Raw genomic sequence first — 23,007 nt, 5'->3', positions numbered from 1 at the left:
GCAGCAGTTCGAGTATGTGGTCAGGCAAAACGTCAAAGCAAACTGGCGTCAAGTAAGTTTTTTTTTACGAAATGCTTGAATTGCTCAAAAACCCTCGCAAAGACTTGCAATAATGATCGCCGAGCGAGAGAAACCGATTTGGAGCATTGGCGAGCTCACGAAAACCGGTCTTTAGAAAGGTCTTTTCGTAAAGGCCTTGTTGACAGTTGTCAGATTTGTTTACAATCGCGAAGCAGAACACAACAACGCATTTTCCCTCCTCGTTTTCGGCAGCTCGCCGCGTCCGTGCAGCTGCGTTGTGTTTCGTAAGCGGCTTACCGGGTCTGCTAAATAGTTGTTCTTTCCTCATCTCCCCCCAAAAGTGGCCCCAAATCTATCATGTCCGATGCGGTGGATCCCGTCGAGCAGATGCTAAAGAGTACCGGCTGCCTGAATCTCCACTACAAGGTGCAGGTAAGTGTGTGTGTGTGGTAACCACGCTCCCCGTACCTAGTTAATGCAAGTCCTGTGCTATTCCTTTAGGAGTGCATTGCCGAAACCGGCGACTGGCGGCTCTGTCAGGACGTAGTTAAAGATTTCAAACACTGCATGCAAGATTACACCGACAAGCAGCGGGCAAAGTATAGCGGGAAGTAATGAGCGCGCTGCTCCGGAAGTTGTTCGCCACGGTAGGAGGTAGTGTTGTTGGTGGTGCGCCCATGAAAATGGTGCTGGTAGTACGGTCCGATTTAGGGCTGAAGAAGGGCAAGATAGCGTCGCAGTGTGCACACGCGGCCGTACTGTGCTGCATGCGGGCAGCGTCGGCGGGCGGCGATGCTGCGGGTAGGGGCAAGATGCTGGACGCGTGGTTGCGGCAGGGCCAGCCAAAGATAGTGCTTAGGGTAGATAGTTTGCAGGAGCTGCATTTGCTGACGGAGCGGGCCGAGTCGAGCGGGGTTATTGCGGAGATTGTGCGGGACGCCGGCCGGACACAGGTAGCGAGCGGAACGGAGACCGTACTGGGGCTGGGGCCGGATCGCACCGAAGCGATAGATTCGTTGGTCGCGCATTTGAAGTTACTGTAGTGGACGTGTGTGCTGGTTCTTAAATGATGTGTTCATTAAGTAGATCGATTTATTGTTGAATTTGAAACATTGACATGTATTAAGTTAGCTTACATCCGAAACTGTAATATTGTACGTGCAAGCCACTAACTAACAAACCTTTTTATTAGTCAGAAGATTCGTTTGTACGACTGTAAGTAATGTTTGAATTAATTTATTGATGCTTAATTTAAGTCGTAATTTTCACCTGTTTAAGAAAATTAGTAGAAAGTAGTTTAAAGTAACTGAAATAGAAGTCAATCTTACCTTGATCTTCTCTCATGATTTTGTGGATTAAGTATAACGCAGTTTGAACTCGAACAATCTTAGTTCAATTGCTTATTACATCCACGTCCACAGATAATCTTAAAGTAGCGATTTAAACTAACTTAGCCTTCGTTTCTATGACCAAAACTACACCTTTACTTCTATAACCACCTTCCCGGGTAGGTCATACATTTTAAACGGGAATAGTCTTTTTTAGGGAGAAAATGTATTATTTTAACTTTTATGATAAACATGCTTTTAGCTACATAAATTTAAAGCATAATAAATAGTTCAACTCGCACTCATAATTCACCATATTCTCCTGATTAGCAGGCCAAGCATTTCAAGGTATATAACTTAAGAAGAATATTTAGAGCTACACAACATTTGGAATAGCATCTGTGTATATGAGTATATGAATTTTAATTGATATCATCACAAAATTAACGACTTAACCGAAACCAAACCTGGTTATTGTATGTATTACCTACACGGCTAGGTGGTCATAAAAGTAAAGGGTACAAATCGAGTGTTCAATTAAAGATATATAGTTAAAATTTTCAAAAATTTGGATTTTTTACTATAAAATAAATTACATCTTTTTCTAGGCATTGCTAAAATTTGATGTCGATAGCTATATTGTATCAAATTACGAATTATTTAGTATCATGGGTTCAAGCCTACAACTAAACATGGGTTCAAGCCTACAATGGACTGTCCCACCGGTAGCAAGGACTGACTCTCCGGCTGGGTGGTAATGAATTAACTTTCGATAGTCTGTAAAAGCAGGCATATCCGCGTAGGAATTACAAGAAGCGCTTGACATACCCGGGGTGGGTGGTTATAGAAATGAAGGTTAACATATTAATCATTATAGTATGACATCAACCTTAGTACCAAAGTAATGCACTAAACTAGGAAGCAATTTCTCTTGCCCGCATTTAAAATAAATGTTTGAGAAGTTTTTAGCAAACCCGATAAAAAATCAAATCTACTTTGTAGACTAGAAGCAATTATAGTTTGCTTCTATTTTCTATTTTTGACGAAATAGCATTTACAAGGCATGCGTATTTCACAACATGAAACAACACACCAACTACCTGTTGCTTCAAGATGAGTCATATGAGGGAAGAAAATTTAAATTCATAAAATGAAATTTTATTGAAATCTTCCCATAATTTTGATTTTTTTATTGCTAAGAAACTAGTTACATGATCTTATGTTAATTTTTATTAGCCTGCATTGAAAACAGATGAAATTTTCTTCTATGATCAGATTACTTGCTGCATGCTGCGTCGATCAAACGGTTGTAACATGTCGATGCATTCAGCATCACATTCCGCAAACATATTGCCTAACGGTGCCAATGACTTTCGCTTTCTGCGACAGCCGGGCCACATTCTCTGTGACCTAGGTCTACAGGAGGCGGGTGACGGCAAAAACGGTTGCAAAAAAAGCAACTCCCAGTGAAAAGGCACCCTGTGTTTGTGTTACAGACCGCGCGAGTGAAAGAACGCAAGCATTAAATTAACGTTAATCCGCATCCGATGAGGGACAATTGTGATGCTCGGATGTGGTGATGGTGCGTCACAGCGTGCGATGAGCGATGAGAGTGCATCGAAAAGAGCCCGGCTTTGGGACGGACGGAACGATGTAAAGCGAATGCCCGTGCTACCCTCATCCGTTCCTGTATCGTACGACGCAGTTGCCGCCACGCCACGCTCGTTCCAATCATGCGACCGCCAAGCATCTCGTAGGCGTGCGGGCCTCTGGTGTGGATGGAGGTCGATAGTGGAGAGCTGTTAGGGTCGCGCGATCTGAATGAAGGAAACAATAGCTCACTTCCACCAATGTGAATGATATCTTCTGGTTGCTTTTTTTCTCCTCTTGTCTCTCTCTATCTCGCTGTTGCTATACGCTGAACAGCACACAAACCACGATACAGTGGGCGACATTAAGGCAAGGGCGCTGCTCAGAACTGTTCTGGATGCGTGGTGGTGTTCTGGGAGTGTTAGCCACACTGATCGGGAGAAAATGTAACAGTGGACAACTTAGGCTTTTATCATTTTCGTAAAATATTTCCATTATTTTGCAGCAGTTTATCTACTTTAACGCATATCATTGATCACATGACTCATCTAATGCAATTCCATGCATCGGGAATTTTATATCTCTTCAAACGAATTTTCTTCATGATATTTAAAAAAACAGAATCAAAGTTTTATAAAAGTTCTAAGAAAAATACCTTGTGGAATATCTCAAGAAGCTGATAATCCTTATCTTAAGAAACCAAGACCACCGAATGCGATATGGATCATTTGAATGTTTTGTATCTTGATCTTCCCATGATATTGTAATTATGCAGGGCAAGCAAAAGGGAAATAGTAGAAATTATGTCCATTTATAATTTCAACATTTCAAGAAGATCAACTTAAACGAAGATCATATTGATGATCTACCATCTGATCTCTTGTGGACGTTGTTCTTTGGATAGCCATATCCATCAATAGCATATTAGAATTTTCTACAAAGAATTGTCTGCGATTTATTTTTAATATCTAATTAAAATAAGTCTAAAGTTGCGAAGATCAGATCAGATCAACATGTCTGATCAGTCCTACGAAAATCAGTTACAAAGTTGATCGTGATCTCTATGATAATATCATGTATCTTTTCATCTTGTTTTTGTGTATCTCTGCTATTCTGAATGCTGCGGTTTTGGATAAATCATTCCATTGGTCTTGCGAGGATCATTGAACGTGTCAATGACGCTAGATGCTCATCCTCAGACCAAGATATCATTTGCACTTGACTATGATATAGCTTCTTGAAGAAGCCTTACAAAGATTTAACTCTGTTTCTTTGTTGCATCAACTCCGTCACGCATGATTGCTTTAGTTGGGCCAATTTAATAGGCCTCAGAGTGGTACAAAGATTGGCCAAGTATCATAATTAAGTAAAATGTCTAAGTAATTCCTTTACTGGGTTGTCATTATATATACACAAAAAATAACTCTGCTACACAAAATGTATGCCATAACGCGTTAGGTCCCTTCAAACAATCCCCTACCGACAACCCAATCCATCTATTCCGTCCTATTCCCAGCGGGTCGCTTTTAATCGGCCCATAGTGCAGCGTTCCGCGTCTACCACCCGGCCAATGTTACACAGTCCCTTTTACCAGCCGGTCGTGCCGGGGGTGTTGGGTTGCTTTCGCGACGTTCAAATAGTTGATCTTTGTCTGCTAGCGTGGTCGTGACATCTCGCGCGAACGCTGCGATCACTTTTGCGCAGAACGCGCGCGCCCGCTCTGCTCCCTTGCGCGCAGTTTCAACGTTTCTGTCTGCCGTATCACCCACTCGAAGTTGTGTGTTTCGGTACGGTGATTCTACACGAAGAACGTGGATTTTTAAAAGCAATCCCCTTCAACGCCGAAAAACATAGGTGAGAGAGTTTCGGATTCCGGAATCGTTGTGTGCTTTTACTAGGAGGATGTGGTTATCGGAATGACATATGGTTTCTGTGATAAGATTAAAGCCCTCGCAGTGTGTGCGTTGTGTGTTGGCTCACTGTTGTGCCGAGATCATAAGCCGACCCTATTGCTGTGAAGTGCTTGTTTCGGGAACGTTATTGGTAGGGTAGAACGGAACAGTCAAGTCGGGGTCGGATGTGATGGAAGTAAATTAAAAAAAAAATAAGGTAATAGGCCGACTCTGTGCTCGAGTTTCTGGTGTTACGATTGCCACTCGATCGTTGGATTTTGGATTGTGATACACTGTTGAGTGTGTTTTGAGGTTTGAGTTTCCAGTTTCCGTCTCTTTCCCATCTCATTAATTCAGCGTAAAAACCTTTCAAGCATAACAATGCGGATCAACAACGTAGAAACGCAGTGGAATGTCTGTGACTGGAAGACATTGGAATAGGCATCACCCTGCTGATGATGATGATCGTCATCACTGGAAGTGCTGCTGTTCGCCACATATATAGCACTAAAGTGTTACTAATTGTGTCTTTCAATCGAGTGTAGGTGGTACTAAGTGGTAGTGTGCACGGCGATGCATGAGCTAATGTCCCAACCGCTAGTGCATCATAGCTCCAAGGTGACCGACTCCGGCACGTTGTAGCAGCTGGAATAGCAGCAGTCGGAGCATCCATGCGAATGTGCGACATGTTGTAATTGAACCCAACGGATGTGATGCCCTATCCTACCCTCTCATAGTACGACCGAAATGGTATTGCATTGCATTCTGGTGAAAGGTTTATGACGGTCCAATGCCCGCGCCAGTAGGCGCCTCTGGGAAGTGGGTTAATAGCTTGCGAATGTTTACTTCCCAATCAAGCTTATCTCTCGCCCGTCGCCTGTCAGGTTCATCCCGGTATGTTCTAGGGTGTGATAATCGTTATCGCTCGAGGAAGGAAGTGATCGTGGACCTAGAATGCTTAAGTCCAACCCTGATACCGGCCGGTGCTAAAGTCCACCAACGCATCCCGGCTGATCTCCGGACTTGAGAGATGATCTCGCTCTGCACTACGCATTGGTTGCTCGGACCATAGTTGTTTGGCCAAGCCCCGGACGTGTCAACCGGCCTGACCGCGTGTGTGTGTGCGCGCGCGAGACATACAACAGCGGCCAATCAGGCACGTCCGGTGGACTTTGAGCCCGTTCGGCTGATCGACGATCGTCTTCCAGCCATGGCGACGACAACGGACGACCCGCTAACTAGTACCGATGATGATGGTGCGCAATATCTCTGCGAATGCTCCACACTCTTGATCAGCTGTTATGATCGTGCACGTCCGTGTGGACAACTCGCATTTGTCGAGAAATCTATTTGGACCTCGGCGGAGCTTTGGCATAATGTCCAGCGCGCCTACGCGCGCCGTTCCCCGGACGCAGGGCACGCGAGTGTAGCAGAAGGTCTTCCACAGCACCCTGAACTTGACGCGCGATAATCAATTGCATAGTCAGTTAACCTTCCAGCCAACCGGTGCTTAATTAAATTCCCGGCACATGTACACGCACACACACACATCGAGAGCGTCGCATTGGCCAAGTGACAGTCGTGTGGCCTCCGCTCGCACTACCTCCAACGTTTATTTACATATGCCGCTAATGGGGTGGGGCGGGATCACCCGAAATGGTTAATCGCAATGAATGGGGAAGCGTTTAGTAGTAGGATTCGATCATTAGCACGATTACGAGGACGTACCAGCAACGTGCCGTAAACCAACCGCTCTCTTTTTCTAGTGGGTATGCATTTTGATTAGGGTAATTGATTAGGGCAACGGGATGGTTTCATCAACAGACACATCGCGGGATGTGAGATTGTGTGAGGATGGTGGGCGATTTATGCAAAGAAGTATGGCACAAAAATGTTGAATCATCGTTTCGTTCAATTGAGCATGTGCTTATCAAAAAGCCACAAATGTTTAGAGTGAGCAGAAGCGTGGAGTTAGAGATGATGATTATATTCTAAGGAACGTAGTCTCACAAAGATGCTGCTAAGATGTCACCATCCTGGGATTTATTTCAAAGACAACCTTGTAATCAGGGACTATTGCAGAAGCTATCTTGGGTCTGGTAAAAATTCCCAACATACGAATCTATCTGTTTGCAAATCTGATACTCAACCTATCTAATTTAGGACATGATCCACAGTATGTTCCGCTTCTTGAATTGATTTATAATTTTGTGCTGGAACTGATACTAAACCCATTCCTAGCCAGGAACTGATCTCTATGCTATTTATTCCTGTTCAGGAACAGATTTTGACCCTATTCCGATGGAGGGACTGATTCTGGACATTTTATAATCTTAGAACATCGCGGAACTTATCCCGAACCTATCTAAATTCAGGTATTGATTCTGAAATCAATTCCGACGACTTGTCCTAGTCCTGACGTGTCATAATCCAGGGACAGTTCCTTGTCTGGAACTTGTCTCGAACATATTCAGAACTTGAATCAAGGCTGCTTCTGAACAACCGTTTCTAAAATTAATTGATCTTTCTGTAGTCATTGAAACCTTGCCCCAGTGCCTCTGGAGAGCTTCCTGACAGTTTGACAGCCTCTTGACTGGAGAGCCGACGTTCACAGAATACCCATCCCCCTCCTGCTTCGCCAGTCCATGTACCCAAGCATGGATATGTGCTGACATATGCTACCAGAAACAGGGACCTTCGGATAGGAGTTGAATAGGACAGCCTATATCATCCCTCAGAGAAGCTACAGATCATATCCCATTGCAAAGCATATGTCCGGTTTAAAACGAATCCTAATCCAAGAACAAATACCGAGCCTATCCCGACCCTGGAACTGCTACTGTACCTATCATACGTCATACGTCAACGGCCCTCCAATCATACGTCAAGAACTGATCTCGAATCTGTTTTGAACAATTGACACTCTCAACGTCCATAATGGTTCAGCGACCAATCCAGAATTCATTTAGGTCTTGGAATGATCTGATGTTGATCTTATTCCGATAGAGATCATACTGATACTGTTCATATCCTTGTCATGTTTCCCACTCCTCCATAGGAATATTAATAGTAAAAGGCAACAGTGAAAAAAATCTTAAATAATTTCCACGTATATTCTCAACTAAAATTTGTAAGGCGATTTGCATTAAACATATTTTTATTTCTTTTCATTGCAGATCTAAATCATCTGTGACATCAGTGTTTAAGTCTTCGATTGAAGCTCACTCATCCGTTGGCGATCTAAAGCCAGGGGGCACATATCCCTAGGCACAATCTCAGACAAACCCAGAATAGGAACCCATCCACTGAGTGCAAACAACAACGCCACATCCGCTCTCCTCTCGGTTCCGGTGTGAAAACCGGTGTGATACGAATCATCCCGCAGGAGCATCGTACACCACCAGCGGCCGTCAAAATGTTGATCGAGTTGAGCGTGAAGCAGAAATTTCTGACACTGTGCGGCATCACAGCTGCCGCCATGGCCGCATCATTAGCGATCGGACAAAGATTGATACCGCAGTCGATACTGACCGGTGTCGTTTTTTACCTCATTTCCGGCGAACGGCCGTCCACCGTGTACGCGTCCATCGTGTCGCTGCCGCGGGACATACGGTAAGGCATATACACACATATATGGGATAGAACCGATGAAGCATTTAAGAAGGTGAAGCTGTGGACGCATCTCGGTAACGGTGTCGCCTACAGTCGCATGCACTTTGCTTGCAATCTGCTGCTACTGATGATGATTTATGTCACCTCCCCCGTTATGATACCCGGCGTGGTGATTGTTTCTAAGTAGAGATAACACGTTCTAATGCGCGCCGAAATCGGGCCAGGATTTCGCCGGGAGTGAACTGAGAAAGAGAGAGGGAAGGACGCAACTTTGATTCAATTCTCGTCGCGCGCTCGCATATCGTTGAAACGTCGAAATTGCACACCACAGAACTAGACGCCGGTGCGGTGCTGCAGCGCGGTGCAGGTTTCAATTCCTAATGACGTGCGAAAGGGTCGTCCTCCCCTTTTTGTCATCCCGGGAAGGGAAGAAAGGGGAACCGAGGCATAATGTTCATGCGTAATACCTTTCGGCTATGTGCATGTTGAGCGACTGGAAGGGGTGAAATTTCTCTAGGCCATCCAGGGTTCGGGCCAACTCTCCGCTGTATCCGTGGCAGTTGGCGAACAACTCGTTAAATCAATGCCAAATTACAGCCGGCCCCGGTCGGTGGGTTATCTCATGCATGCACGGTCCCTCCGGGGATGGGGGCAAAGGCAAGCAATATTGCTGCGAGGCTTATCTTATTGGGGCGAGTGCAGTGCTTGTGAAGCGTTGGTTTCGCGAGTGTTAGCAGTAGAGATGATACCCTTCAATCAGGGTTTAGCGCTCAACAGTTATCGCATGTCTGATGCGCATACAGTTGGAAGCGAGATCAAACGAGGTGGAGAGGTAATGGGTTGAAATGGTCGGGATGTTGAGAACTTTCTTTTTCTGCTATGGGATGGTAGAAGTGGAGTAGAAGAAATGTAAATATAGGTCTGGGTTTAAAGGTCTTTATTGCAAGTTTCTATTGTTTGTGCGCTTTTATGCAGCAGAGTGTTGAAAACTTAAGGTTTGATTTCCAATTTTCGTACCTCAAAATATTAGAAACAAGTAGTAAAAATTAATATTTCCACACAAAAAACAAACCCATTGCCCTCAAATTAGTGATGAAAAAGGTCCTTGTTGTTATACCGGACCCAATATTTTTAAATCTAAAAGTAACGAAATCTATAAGTTAAATTTTTGGCGTTTCAAGACGTTCTCCACGTAGTTGTATAATAATGATTGATTCATACAATTATATATCCTCTTGCCTATTAATTTAGAAATTGAGATTTAAGAATCTTAAGTATAATATAATACAACTTTGATTCATGAATCTCGAGAGAGTCAAACAAAGACGACTTGAGTCTATATGACCCAAATATATTTATTCCAATTTGAATAAACCACTCACCAATTAATGGGGTTGGTAGTAAAGGTGTGCCAAATGAACAAGAACCGTACGGTTCATTCAGTTCACGCGAAAAAAATGAATGAACCGGTTTACAAGAAAAGAACGCTATGATTCTTTGGATATATCAAAATAAAAAAAATCATGAAACTGAGCGTAAACATTCATGATCATTTTGAAATAATGAACAGAAAAACCTTTCAACATTCGCAAATTTAGAGTAAAAACAAGACATGGCCGATTTGAAACTGTTTGTGAGAATCGATTTCTAGTGTCAAATGATAGATTGTTAATATTGGTTTGCTTTTCATGCAATCCGACCAAAGGATTGATAGTTCTATCGATTTTCTAATAGTGTACTGATTCACAGACTTTACATGTATTGCTGTTTGCAAAAGAACGAAAGAACCGAAATCACGTTCACAGCAATGAACGTCTCGGTTCACTCTCGTTCACTTAAAAGAACCGAAAAGCCCACCTCTAGTTGGTAGTTCATACGCGATTTGAGCCCATGATGTACACATCATCACGTATGATTCGTCGTTCGTCTTGACAACCGTACCACGGGCTTCAACCTCAGTGGGCAACGATCAGGGCTTATAAAAAGGCAAATTTGAGCGTAAATTCAAAATTGAATGCAAATGTTACATAATAGAACATTGTGACGAGATCCTCTCTAAAATCCTAACAAATAGTACTTAATAATCTGTTTTCAATAATAATCTGTTGTTTAAGAATACAGTGGAACCGTTATCTGTACGTGGAGTGGACGACCCACTCCGGTTTGTTTTAGATTTTTGGATGACTTCATGAGTTTTGGACAGGTTTTTCTTCTTCTTTTTGAATCAACAACCGTTGTCGGTCAAGGCCTGCCTGTACCCCACTTGTGGTGGTTGGCTTTCAATGACTTTTAGAATTACCCCCCATAGCAGGATAGTCAGTCCTACGTATGGCGGCACGGTTTATTTGGAGCTTGAACCCATGATGGGAATGTTTTTAAGTCGTACGAATTGACTCACTGTATCACTGTATCACGAGACCGGATGAACAGGACAGGTACTGGGGGTTAATCACCTCCCTTACACATATCTTTCGCACTTATACACTGCACGTTTTGGACATAGCTTGATATTTAACGATTCTTAGTATTGAAACACTCGGAATGATCACGATTTCTTATTGGGAAAAACAATGAAATTGCTCTCTATTCGCGATTTTACTCGTTAAGTGGGGTATTTGTAGAGCATTTAGATTTGTTATGCGAAATACCCGTTGTAAGGGGTACTCGTTATGAGAGCTTCCACTGTATTTATTTTTACAATTTTAAAATTACCGTGCAGGTTTTGTTGCGCTTCGCAAATTGCATCGCGTGCAACGAAGCGTGTCGCAAATTGTTGTACGATTATGGAGATAACTACCTCATGGGCAATCATAAAAAAGGGTTCAATTACCCAAGAGTGTGAATAACAATCTATCGCTTTATGTGCACACAGTAGAACCTTATTTGAAAAATATTTCCTTAAATCTAATTTCCTTTTCCAGCACGGCCATAATTTTCCTGAAGCTTAACCTCTGCCTGTACCGGTACGAGCGGGCCGGTGCCACGGTCGTGCAGATCTTCGAGCGTGTGGTCGCCCGCCAACCGAACAAGGTAGCGTTCCTGATGGACGATGGGCAGCTTACGTTCGCCCAGGTGAAGCAGCTGGCCGACCGGGTGGCGGCCCACTTTTACGCGAAAGGTTTCCGCAAGGGCGACACGATTGCGCTGCTGATGGAGACGCGGCTCGAGTATCCGTGCATCTGGCTCGGCCTCTCGAAGGTCGGCATCGTGACGGCGCTGATCAATTCGAACCTGCGGAAGGAAACGCTGCGTCACTCGATAACGGTGGCTAATTCGAAGGCAATCATCGTCAGCACGGAGCTGGCCGGAGGTAAGTGATAATAGAAACTGTCAATCAATCATCTTGGCATCAGCCCTGCTTTCCCTTGTTCGTGTTTGGCTGTGCTCGGTGAAAACCTCGACCGCCGGGCCTTGTCTTATTCGGTGAAATAGGATTCTTGTTTTACCGATTCATCGCTTCACTGGGCAACTCACCCGTCGCACCGATGTGCCTAGGAACTTCATTTCCCACAAGGACAAGGAGAAAAACTGCTGTGCTGTGCTGCTTGTGTGTGTGTGTCTGATTGCACAAAGCTCAGGGATACCTGAATACCCAAAACAAGCTTGCTACTTCAACTCGCAAAAAACGGCCCGTCAATACTCCTTCGTTCGGAAGGCAGTAGTGATCTCGGAATGCCATTTTGCGGTCATCAATCGTTTGTATGCTCATTGTCAGTCCCTTTAGCTTGGCTAACCGAACACAGGATTGGTAATCCTAATGGGGGATACGTTTTTTTCCTCCGCGTTTGTCTTCGGGCCTCCGAAAAAAAGGAATAGAGCACCTTTCGGGCTGGATTCATCAGTCCATCAGGAGGCACATTTGAAAGAGGGCACATTTGATGCATGTCCACTGCTCGAATGCAGCAATCAGTTTGTGTGTTGTTTTTTGCCCCTCCGCCCCTGACGAATTGCATTGAGACAGGATTGAAATTGAGCTTTCGAGCGATTTTTTAATTAAAAAGTGAAGTGTGTGCTCAAGTTTGCATAACGTTTGCGATGCACTCGGAAATGAGCATCGGTTTTGGGTCAGTTTATAGAGATTGAAAAAAAGAGCCCGGATAATTGAATAATTCTGCGAATGATTGAACTAATCAACCCGAACTAATCATACAAATCGCTTGAAGCTAGGTGCATCGATGATTAGATGCAATTTTTGATAGACATCTGTGCTTTGTTTTGTTTCCGTGAATGAAGTTGGGTGTAGGTTAGATGAGCTACTACAGAAGTATAATTGTGTAAGGTAACCAGGGGCGAAGATGAGGGTCAAGATTTTACAAAAATTATCAAACATTTAACGTAAAGATCAAGACTGCAGGTAATAACAGTGTCAGCAATGAAAAGCACTGAATCAAAGGGGAGAAAATAGAATGCAAAAAATGAAAATAGAATAGGGAAAATAAGAAGGAATTGTGAAGAAAGATGTAAAAAAGTAAAACATATCATAACTAAATACAAATTTAAAGAAAAAATACAACATCGAATAAAATTGATAAGTAAAAAGGAAGGAAGGAAAAAGTATGTAAAAATTATATCTCCCTATTGAAAACAATGAAAAATAGGAGAGTGAAAGTACAAAACAATATTTATCAAAATGAAATATCTATTTATGTTTATGTATGGTTGAATCTATCTGTCTGTCTTATTGTCGTTTATTGTTTTCTTTATTTGTCCATGTTTATTTTGTTCTACATTGTTAATGTTTTCCTTTATTTGGCTTTATTTGCTTTTTCATTGCTTTTGTTGTTCTAACTTCTGTGTATGTTTTTTGTGACTTTCCTTTTCTATTTTTCGTTTTCTCCTTCGTCCACGCGCTTGTCATTGTGAACTTCTTGGTTTACTTTAGTGTTTATGTTATGCATTTGTTGTACGATTAGTAGTTAGATGGTTAGTCGTTTTAAAAATGCAATTTATTTATAATAAAGGAGTCCGTCGTACTCTGTCTTTCTTTATTTTAAATATTAAACTTGAAACATATCATAATTATGCAGGATTCTAATGTTGTTTTTTTGTTTTGTTTTTTATTTATTTTAAAATTATGTAAATTATTTTTATTCTACGTCATTTTCTCGAAGCTCGTTTTCTATAGAAATCAGCATCACGTTGTGGTGATGAATTAAAGTCCCCATTTTCCAATCAGATTACAAAGAAAATAGCTTCCACTAGAGTACCCTGGCAGTGCACAACAAACAAACAAACAAAACCTCTCCCCGTCAATAACTGTAGGAAGTAATTAAGAAATCATAACCCATTCCCTTTAATCGGTTCCTCAACCTTAACCGAGCACACTCACCGCAATACACACACACAAATACACACCATCTCTCGCCACAATACACCGTTGGAGAAAGGGCGAGTAAAAATCGTTAATATTCTCACTGTCTTTTGCAGCGATCGCCGAAATAAACGAGCAGGAAGGCATAAAAGGCTTGCCGGTACATCTATTCCGCTCCGACGGTGCCCCGGACACCGCCAGCAGCAGCAGCACCAGCAGTGACCCATTGCCAGGTAAATGAGTTTTTATTCAATTGCACTCGATTGCGGCTCTCCTTTGGAAAGGGTGCTAAAGGGAGTGGCGGCAGGAGGACACATTTTCTTCTTCCTGCGTTGGGCTCACCTCTCTGACCCAATGGGAAAGGATTTCCAATTTTCCCCAGCGTCCTTTTAAAGCGTTCGTCGCGCTTCAATCGTTCGTCGCCATTCCTTGCCTTTCGCTTTCCAGCATCGTTCGTATTCATGGTCACCGTACCGTGACCGAAACCGACGGTCCTCCTCGGCACTGCTCGAGGACAAATCCACCTGGAGAGCGTTTAAGAACACCCTTCTCTACCATGTCATGCCGCCACAACATTCCGCTTCGGTGGGAACGATCTCGACGGTCTGCGTGAGACAGAGCGCCAAAGGAGCCTGTCCGAAACCTCTGCTGTTTTCCCATAAATTGCACACATCTCGATTCTGATGATGAATATTCGTAACGGTGCCTTTTCTTTCAACCTTGGGCGCTCAAGCCCTGGGAACCGAACGGCCACGATAGGGGGAGGACGGACTTCTTCTCCCTTTGCTTCGTGTCTGCTGGCATGACTGGCTGGCTGGCTGGTCTGGCACGAAGTTTTATCCTGGTGTGAAAGGTGTGAATCGCTCTCTAGGAGTTAGTGGCGGTGGTGTACTCCAACACACTCACACCTCACTGCTGCCGAGGGAGGGCGGAAACGTACAGTGTGTGTCGCAGCTGATGGAGCTGGTTCCCACCACACACTCAGAACCACACATATGTAAACGTTTGTGCGAACGCAAGCGACCGAGCGAGAGCACCTTTTAATGCGATACGATATAATTGATAATCATAAATCATCTCTTCTCACGTGTGGTCGCAATTTTTCTGTTTTAGATGCCGAAGATTTAAGGCTCAGCTTGGATAGTAGCGGCAGCAGTCGCTCAAACGTAGATTTAAGCGCTATCCCGAATGATATATCACCGAAAGATAAATTGGTTTACATCTATACGTCCGGCACGACCGGTATGCCGAAGGCGGCCGTCATCACGAACCTGAGGTGAGTTGTGTTCGGGGGTCTTTCTTTTTTGTTTGTTTGTTGAGTGTATTCTTGCGAGTCATTTCTTTGGGGTGCTTATTTACTGCGCCTGGTTGCGAATTTATTCCTATCATTGTGCGGTGGATGGGTTGTTGAAAGCTTATTACCTTAATAGTGGAGTCATCATTTATGTCTTTAGTGATAATTATTGCGATTCTAAATTTTCTATTGAAATTGTACGGAATTCCAGTTTATCGAAACAAATATCTGAATCACATATTTAGTGAAAATCAACTTAGTCATCTCTTACTTCAGGGGAAACAGTTAATGATGGGGTTAATCTGAACATGTCATGGATATCAAAACAAGAAGGTTTCCAAAATTGTGAAGAACCATATATCCCGAATGATTCCAATTCAAGCTATTTGAGGGTTCCTGAATGTGAATATTGAATGATTCATAAATCCTTCAAATCTCTGAATTAATGCCAAATCTTCGCCGCTTTCATAATTCATTCACGAACCGTAAAAGATTCCACCAAAAAATAATTATTCATGAGTTCAAGATTCAAATTCGATTCTGATTCGATTAGCGATTCATATGGCTATCGTGATTCAAATGAAATGAGTCAAATGAATCTTTGTGAGGTTTTCTAAGTCAGTTTCGAATGTGCACATGAAAGAAAATCATGTGGAAGATCTGAAACATTATTTTGATGGAAATACAACATTTGACAGCTGTTGAAAAACATCTCGCAAGCAATGAAAAATGTTGTAGGCATTGGATATTGACTCGGGAAACCCTGTATATTAATGAATTGCTATAAGTACAGAAAATTGACAGTTTTATTGAATATGCAAATAATTTTAAAACAAACTTAGCAAGAAATGCGATAAATTATTAAGGGGTTTTTCAAGTCAACATTTTTTTCATTGCCTGCGAGATATTTTTCAACAGCTGTCAAATGTTGTATTGTCATGACAATAATTTTTCAGTTTTTCCACATGATTTTCGACCCGTCTCAAGCTGGTTTGAATTGAACAGTTCTTTTGTGATGTGTTGAAAATCATGCGTAAGAACTGTAAAATTATTGTTATGCAAATATAACATTTGACAGCTGTTGAAAAAAATGTCTTGAACGCGGTGAATAATGATGTGTACATTCAAACATGACGTGGAAACCCCTGTATTGTGTATACCTTTAGGCGCTTAGCAAGGCCGTCTAGAGATAATAGCTGGTATTGCGAAAGCAATCGTTAAAATTTAACAATAGTCGTTAAAACCATCTCGACTGCGACCTTGCGTTTTGCATTCAGTTAATGATCGTTGCATGTAAGGCGTGTCGTTTACATCGCTTGTTACATACGTAAGTTTTGACGAAAGGTATTTAAGTAGTGTGATATTCAGCGAACATAGTTATGACTATAAACATACATGAATATATTATCATTGAATCTTGCTGAAGATAATAGCGCTACGGTCGTAAATGAAACGGTTAGTAGCAGAAAATTGCGCAAATTTAGTTAGTTGATTTGCAAGTATTAACGATATAGTTCCTAAGACGTAGTTTAATTAATAATTAATGGTTCCAGTACATTTAATAATGCTATTTTATCCTAATCGAAAGCGCCTAAAACTATGAAAACAAAATACAACAATTGCTTTTAGCAATGGTTGCATACTTTTAGGCGCATCAAGAAAACGCCTAATTTCGACAAAAAAAAAAAAATTAAATTGGATCCCATTTTCCCCCTATCCCTCTATATCAGGGGTCTCCAAACTTTTCAGTTCGCGGGCGGCATTGCTTCACAATCAACCTTGTTGAGGGCCATTTTAACGCTACCTTTAGAATGAGTGGAAGTTCAAATCTTGTTTTAATAAGAAAATACTATTGAAATATATCAAATTTCTGCAGCTTTCTTTTATTGAATCTTGATTTTCATCTTTCAAAAGTAAAACAAATCAGTTAGAAAAGAAAGCTATTTAATTTAACCTTGTCTGGCCGTAGTTTGGAGACCCCTGCTCTATATCAATGAAGCACTACAGTTACTTACAACATAACCTTATAGACATTTGTAATTAATGGTTCCAGTACATTTAATAATGCTACTTTATCGAAGTTAGCATATGTTATAGATTATTTTAAATCACTGAATTGATTCTTCCCCCGAACTATACTCTTTTATCAAAATAATTACTGAACAAATTTGTTGAAAGCACCCTTTACTTCTAAAAAAGCTCTTCTCTTTTTGTATGAAGTGTCTATCGTTGTCATCCTCACGACAATGTATGTAGCCACATGATTCGTAACGGCCCTGTTGTGCTTTATCGCTAGTGTCATTTGTCTTGTGTGACCATCACTCACCACCTGAAGCAGAATAGAATCTAAAATAAAACAAACTGTCCTCTCCCTCCACCACCCCGATCAGGTACACATTCATGGCCCTGGGCTGCTACTACATGCTGAGCTTCCGCGATGACGACATCATTTATAATTCATTGCCGCTGTACCATTCGGCGGGCGGTATGATCGGTGTCGGCAGTGTGCTGCTGTGCGGTGTGACCGCCGCCCTGCGCAAAAAGTTCTCCGCTTCCAACTTCTGGACGGACTGCATCCGGTACAAGTGCACGGTAAGTGAGAGGCTGCCTGGCTGTTTGGTACCTAAAAAGTTTTTTGCTTGTTTGTGTTCGATTTTTTTTGTGTGTGTTACAATTCAAACCCATGTCCACCGTACTACCGTTGCAGGTGGCACAGTATATTGGGGAAATCTGTCGCTTCGTGCTGATGACACCGCCGAAACCGACCGACACCCAGCACAGCGTGCGGCTAATGTTTGGCAACGGTTTGCGGCCCCAGATTTGGCCCCAGTTTGTGTCGCGCTTCAACATTCAGCAGATCGGCGAGTTTTACGGCTCCACCGAAGGCAATTCCAACTTGTGTAAGTGTGGGATGGTTTTAATGTTTAATGAGAAACGCAATTGAACTGATGTGAGTCTTTGTGGCGTTTTTTTGGGTTGTTTCAGTGAACATCGATAACACGATGGGAGCGGTCGGTTTCGTTCCCAACTTCGCCAAAGCCATCTATCCCGTAACGCTGATAAGGTAAGCATCTTCATGCCATTGTTTGTATTTATTTAATTATGATATTATTCTCCCTTTTCCCCCAATGTACAGATGTGATGAAGAAACGGGTGAGATTATCCGCGGCTCGGATGGGTTCTGCATTAAGTGTAAAGCGGGCGAGCCGGGCGTTTTCGTCGGGAAAATCAACCCGAAGAAGGCACTGAACTCGTTCGTTGGGTACGCGGACAAGGCAGCCTCGGAGAAGAAGGTACTGCATGACGTGTTTCGCAAGGGCGACATTTTCTTCAACTCTGGCGACATTCTGGTGCAAGATTTGCTCGGCAACTATTACTTCAAGGACCGAACGGGCGATACGTTCAGGTACGAGCGGGTACAATTGTGCGCGGGCGCCTAAAAGTATGCAAACAAAAATGCAGTAATTGCTTTTAGCAACGTTTGCATACGTTTAGGGGCTTCGAGAAAACGCTTAATTTCGGCAAAACATTTTCTAACTGGATTCCATTTTCAGATGGCGCGGAGAGAACGTTGCCACATCGGAGGTTGAAGGAGTCATCACCACGATCGTCGGTTTGAAGGACTGTGCTGTGTACGGTGTTGATGTAAGTTTATTTGACGTCATCAGTGTCATCTTTTTGTTAATATATGCCCTCTTATCACACTCATAACAGATCCCCGAAACAGAGGGCAAAGCCGGCATGGCTGCCATCGTCGACCCGGAGGGCAAGGTGGATCTGGAGCAGCTTGCGGCCGGCATTCGCGCTAGCCTGCCCGCGTACGCCCGGCCACTGTTTATACGCGTCCTGTCCGAGGTGCCGATGACGACGACGTTCAAGCTGAAGAAGCGCGACCTGCAGGTGGACGGGTACGATCTGGGGAAGATACAGGATCCGATCTATTTCCTGCAAAGCAACGGCACCTACCGACGGTTTACGGCGGACGATCACGAAACGATCAAGAGCGGCAAGGCGAGGCTATAGTGAGGCTATGGTGGGGCTGGAGTAGACAGGCTTTGTAAAAAGACGGGCGATATGTGCGTGAAGCGATTCCATTAGTTGGGTGTGTGTTTTTTTCTCTTTTAGCGTAGGTGTACTGTAACGGTACGATCAACACAAAAAACAAAACAAAACAAGAAAAACTAAACAAACCAAATAATAAGGAAAAACAATGGACTGAAATTTCTATCTTTGAAGATACTGAATCCCCTTCGTATCTAAGAGCAGCACACAATCTCGATTGAAAGGAGTGGGAGAGACAGAAGGAGAAGAGAAATTAGTCTCTAATATCGTTTGTAGGACACGTTTTTTTGCTGCATTTTGTAATTCATGCTCGACAGTTGGTTGCGCCAACCTGGTAAGAAAGCTTAACCAGTAGCGATAGTAATAAAGCTAATAGTGTCTATATTCGTACAATACTCAACGTGACCCAAGCGACAAAATCGACATGCTTTCTCGCTCTCTCAGGTTTACTGATCTATTGGGTAGAATGAGAAAGCATGTCGATTTTGTTACTTGGGGAGTGTGTATTGCAAGGTGTATGTATCTAACATATCCGAATCAATGCTTTTTTATTTGCTTCATTAAACGTTTATAGGGAAAAAGAATGCAAAAAGTGAAGGATGACAGGTACGCTTGACTTTTAAACGTTTTGTTGATCTAATCTCAACTGAATGTATTTATGGAGCCCCAAACAAAAAAGAAGTTTGTTTTGTTTGCAAAATGCATAACAAACCTTTGTGAAAAAAATGTAGAATCGAAATGCGCAATGAGCGAAATAAAGAGAATAAAAAACGAGGCTGGGTAAACACGCGAGTCAGCAATTATCAAATAGAGATGCATAATTTTCACCCATTTGTTTCCACACACACGCACACATGTACAGAAAAACACAACCAAGGGGAGGGCCTGTGGCTCATTTTGCCAAGCTGTTGTTTGTGTGCCATGTTAGGATGGACGCGTGTGTGTGTGAATGTCAATTGCACATTTTTTCCTCTTTGCGCCTGCCAGCATGACGAAATGCAAATTTAGCTGAGCCCATGATTGCAGCCTAGCCACCTGGCAATGGCGCGCGTAAAGAAATAAAAAACGACAATCCAAACACGTTGGGCAAGAAGAAAGGGGTGAGCGCATTATGTATGTATAATATAGCGAGCGGGAAGAAAATAAACGCTAATGTTTGTATTAATTTATTTTCGCCATATCAAATTCGTACTCGCCCGACGGTTGGTTGATATTTTGGGAGCAATAAAAAAAGGTTGCTCACAAGAGGAATAGAGAGAGAGAGAGAGAGAGAGAGAGAGAGAGGGAGAGTGGGTGAAAAAATGAGTGGCATTTTGCAAAAAAAAAGAGCGAAAAAAACAGGATAGACGTACGCAAGCAGGGGGAGGGGGGGGAGGAGTTTAATTTCCATAAAATTCAATTTAGCACTTTTCGATTTGCTTTGGCATACACATACACATATACACATAACACCCAGCCCACCACAGCATGCATGTCGCTGCATGTTCCCCGAAAAACGGGTGTGCAACTTGCCACGGTTCCAACCCACCTCAGCCATCCCCGTCCTGCACAGTTGCATCCAAAAACACACACACATTTAGGTGTCCGTTGGGCGGAGGGGGGGAGAGGATAATTGTGGAGTAACACAAAACAGAACGGGGAGGGGGGAGGGAGTTGGCTGGATGATAGGTGGTTTGTTTGGCTATACAGGAAGGTGGTGGGGGGGGGGATAGCGCTACAAACACACACACACACACGCGCGCATACTCGAATATGCTAAAGTGACCGGGGCACACAAAAGGCCTCTCCTCCAATCGACGGAGGACGCAGATAAGGGTGGGCGAGCAAATACAAGCCGACTATACACACACACACACACGCGGACACACATGCCGACCGCGATGTGAACGCTGCGAGGTGTCCTGGTAGTGTTTATGCAAATTTGGTGTTGCTATTGTCATAACAAATACTTATCGTCGCATAACCAATTAGCGATGCCGAACCTGCATCCAAACCCGTGTGTGTGTGTGTGTGTTTGTGTGCAATGCATGAGGGAGGGGATGGCTGCAAAGGGGGGGAGGGGCATCTAACGGGAATTAAATTGCTTTTCTGCATACACAGGGAAAAGAGAGGGAGAGAGGACTGTCAAAATGTATGATTCACGATACGCGCAACTATTAAAAGCGCACACAGAGAGAGAGAGCGAGTGAGAGAGAGAGAGAGAGCGCGCGAGAGGGAGTGGAGCAGGTGGTGCGGTTATGATTGAACAAATCAGAATGTTATCGACAGATTACGGGGTTCCCGGTCCCCACCAATAAACATGGTGGAAAGGAGCAGGGAGCTTTAGGTGGAAAACTATTTCGAAAGATTGATGGAAGGGGACTTCAGCCCGGTACGATCCCGGGCGGGTTCCTCTGCTGCACCATCTAGCCGGTGTTGCTGGTCATCTGGCGATAAAAGTGTGTAGCGATCGTTAATTTAATCGGACCACCGAGGACCACGGTGGCTTTTGTATTATCGATGAATATTTACATTATTTAGGGCGTGGTAAGGCATTGCGTAGACTGGGAGCTGGGAAGGGTTTTTTTTTGTAGTTCGGGACACTCCACCGCTGATGACCAGCTACCAGGCGTCTCCATCGCGCGTTTGTAGCGAAGGGAAGAATAATCGCAGGTTAAATTTATATTTTATATTTTACTATTCTGCTATGTTTTGCTGAATTTTTGAAATTTTCACCATTCGAATAGATGTAGAAATTGTTTTTCCAAGTGTAGTTTAGCTGTGACTATACAGTTTTTGGCCAGCATGCTACATGAGCTAGTTCTTGACAGAAATGACGAAGAAAAAATCCAAAACTGAAACTAACGATCCTAACGAACAATTTGAACACGATCATTTAATAGTTGATTATACAGAGTCAATCAAGAACGAATATTACTTTAGATTCATAGCTAGTCTCTGAATAAGTGTTGTTAGTATGTGAGTAACTTTATTTAGACTTTCTTAGAACTGTCGTTCGCGTATGGATTTTCGCGGATCAGTTTAAAAATTAATCTTTCTTCTTTGGAATCCCTTTTGCTTCTGCTTTTCTCGATGGCGCCTATTCTCGATCAGCTGATCAGTCTTGACCTCACTTGAACCTGTTTCGCGACCGCTGCCGAATTCTGTCCTAATTGGCCCTATTTTTGATACGCTTGTTGTCTCGCCTTGAGGGTTATCCTTCTGTCATTGTCTGTCTAACAGCGCCATCTGGTGTTTTTCTACTACATTATTCGAGCTGTCCTTGACATACGATAACGATATCACAAAGTGGCACATATTATTGCCACTGAAATGTAAAATATGTTACAATTTTGTAAAGCAAGTTAGCAAACAGCTTAGTTTTGTACTAACAAACAAACTCTGTATAATCAACTATTGAACAGCTTAGTTTTGTTGTCCAATTGTTCCTGTCTTATTTCGCGCCGTAGTTGGTTTTTGCCTGACATAACCAGTAATGTGCTTGATTATTAATGATGATGATGATGATGATGATGATGATGGCCACCTCATACACCTGCATAAGATTGAGATGACGAAGCTATCGTTAATAATAAAGTTTATGAAGAGATTGTTAAAAAAAAAAACGATAAATAGGGTAAGTGTACCAATTATGGCTATAATATGATGATACCGATTTCTCCGATTTTCTGTAAAAATAAGTGCTAGGTAAAATGACAAAAGTGTACCTGTTTTCTTGAAGCTTGAAGTACGTAGAAAACGAGAGTATTTTTTATTTTGTTATAGTTTTTTATCAATACTGGAAAATTTATATTAAAAAATAATTGAAAGCCACGCTCAATTTATCGCTCAATTATCCTAATCCTTCTAAAAAAAATCTTTATTATTCTACTGACAACACTGTGCCAGGACACACTT

At 42.7% G+C, this 23,007-nt stretch overlaps 3 protein-coding genes and 1 long non-coding RNA gene across 6 annotated transcripts; 3 read left to right on the top strand and 1 right to left on the bottom strand.

The window, feature by feature from the left end:
• The first annotated feature begins 341 nt into the window (after positions 1–341).
• Positions 342–19,510, top strand: LOC120904059 (long-chain fatty acid transport protein 4). 3 transcript variants are annotated; one of them, XM_040313786.1, is made up of 11 exons: positions 342–453; positions 8,008–8,443; positions 11,365–11,753; positions 13,871–13,987; positions 14,868–15,030; positions 17,439–17,640; positions 17,756–17,948; positions 18,034–18,112; positions 18,185–18,454; positions 18,603–18,693; positions 18,763–19,510. In XM_040313786.1, the coding sequence occupies exons 2-11, from the start codon at positions 8,247–8,249 to the stop codon at positions 19,069–19,071; spliced, it is 2,010 nt and encodes a 669-aa protein (XP_040169720.1). In that variant the 5' UTR covers positions 342–453; positions 8,008–8,246; the 3' UTR covers positions 19,072–19,510. The 3 variants fall into 3 exon arrangements, with proteins under 3 accessions (XP_040169720.1, XP_040169718.1, XP_040169719.1); XM_040313784.1 differs by lacking the exon at positions 342–453 and adding an exon at positions 4,537–4,793; XM_040313785.1 differs by lacking the exon at positions 342–453 and adding an exon at positions 4,822–5,048.
• On the top strand, positions 343–662 carry LOC120904063 (cytochrome c oxidase assembly factor 4 homolog, mitochondrial). Its single transcript, XM_040313791.1, has 2 exons — positions 343–453; positions 523–662. Exons 1-2 carry the CDS (start codon positions 379–381, stop codon positions 634–636), a joined length of 189 nt encoding a protein of 62 aa, XP_040169725.1. The 5' UTR covers positions 343–378; the 3' UTR covers positions 637–662.
• Positions 608–1,131, top strand: LOC120904062 (probable peptidyl-tRNA hydrolase 2). The gene has a single exon (XM_040313790.1). It carries the CDS (start codon positions 636–638, stop codon positions 1,062–1,064), a length of 429 nt encoding a protein of 142 aa, XP_040169724.1. The 5' UTR covers positions 608–635; the 3' UTR covers positions 1,065–1,131.
• On the bottom strand, positions 2,557–3,312 carry LOC120904064. Its single transcript, XR_005739691.1, has 2 exons — positions 3,192–3,312; positions 2,557–3,118 (listed from the first exon to the last, which is right to left on the bottom strand). It is a non-coding gene; the product is annotated as an uncharacterized LOC120904064 (long non-coding RNA).
• Positions 19,511–23,007: the final 3,497 nt, after the last annotated feature.

The sequence above is a fragment of the Anopheles arabiensis genome, chromosome 3 (assembly GCF_016920715.1).
Source record: "Anopheles arabiensis isolate DONGOLA chromosome 3, AaraD3, whole genome shotgun sequence".
NCBI classification, from domain to species: domain Eukaryota; kingdom Metazoa; phylum Arthropoda; class Insecta; order Diptera; family Culicidae; genus Anopheles; species Anopheles arabiensis.
Note: the sequence above shows the minus strand (reverse complement) of the source record. Positions and strands in the feature narration are given on the sequence as shown.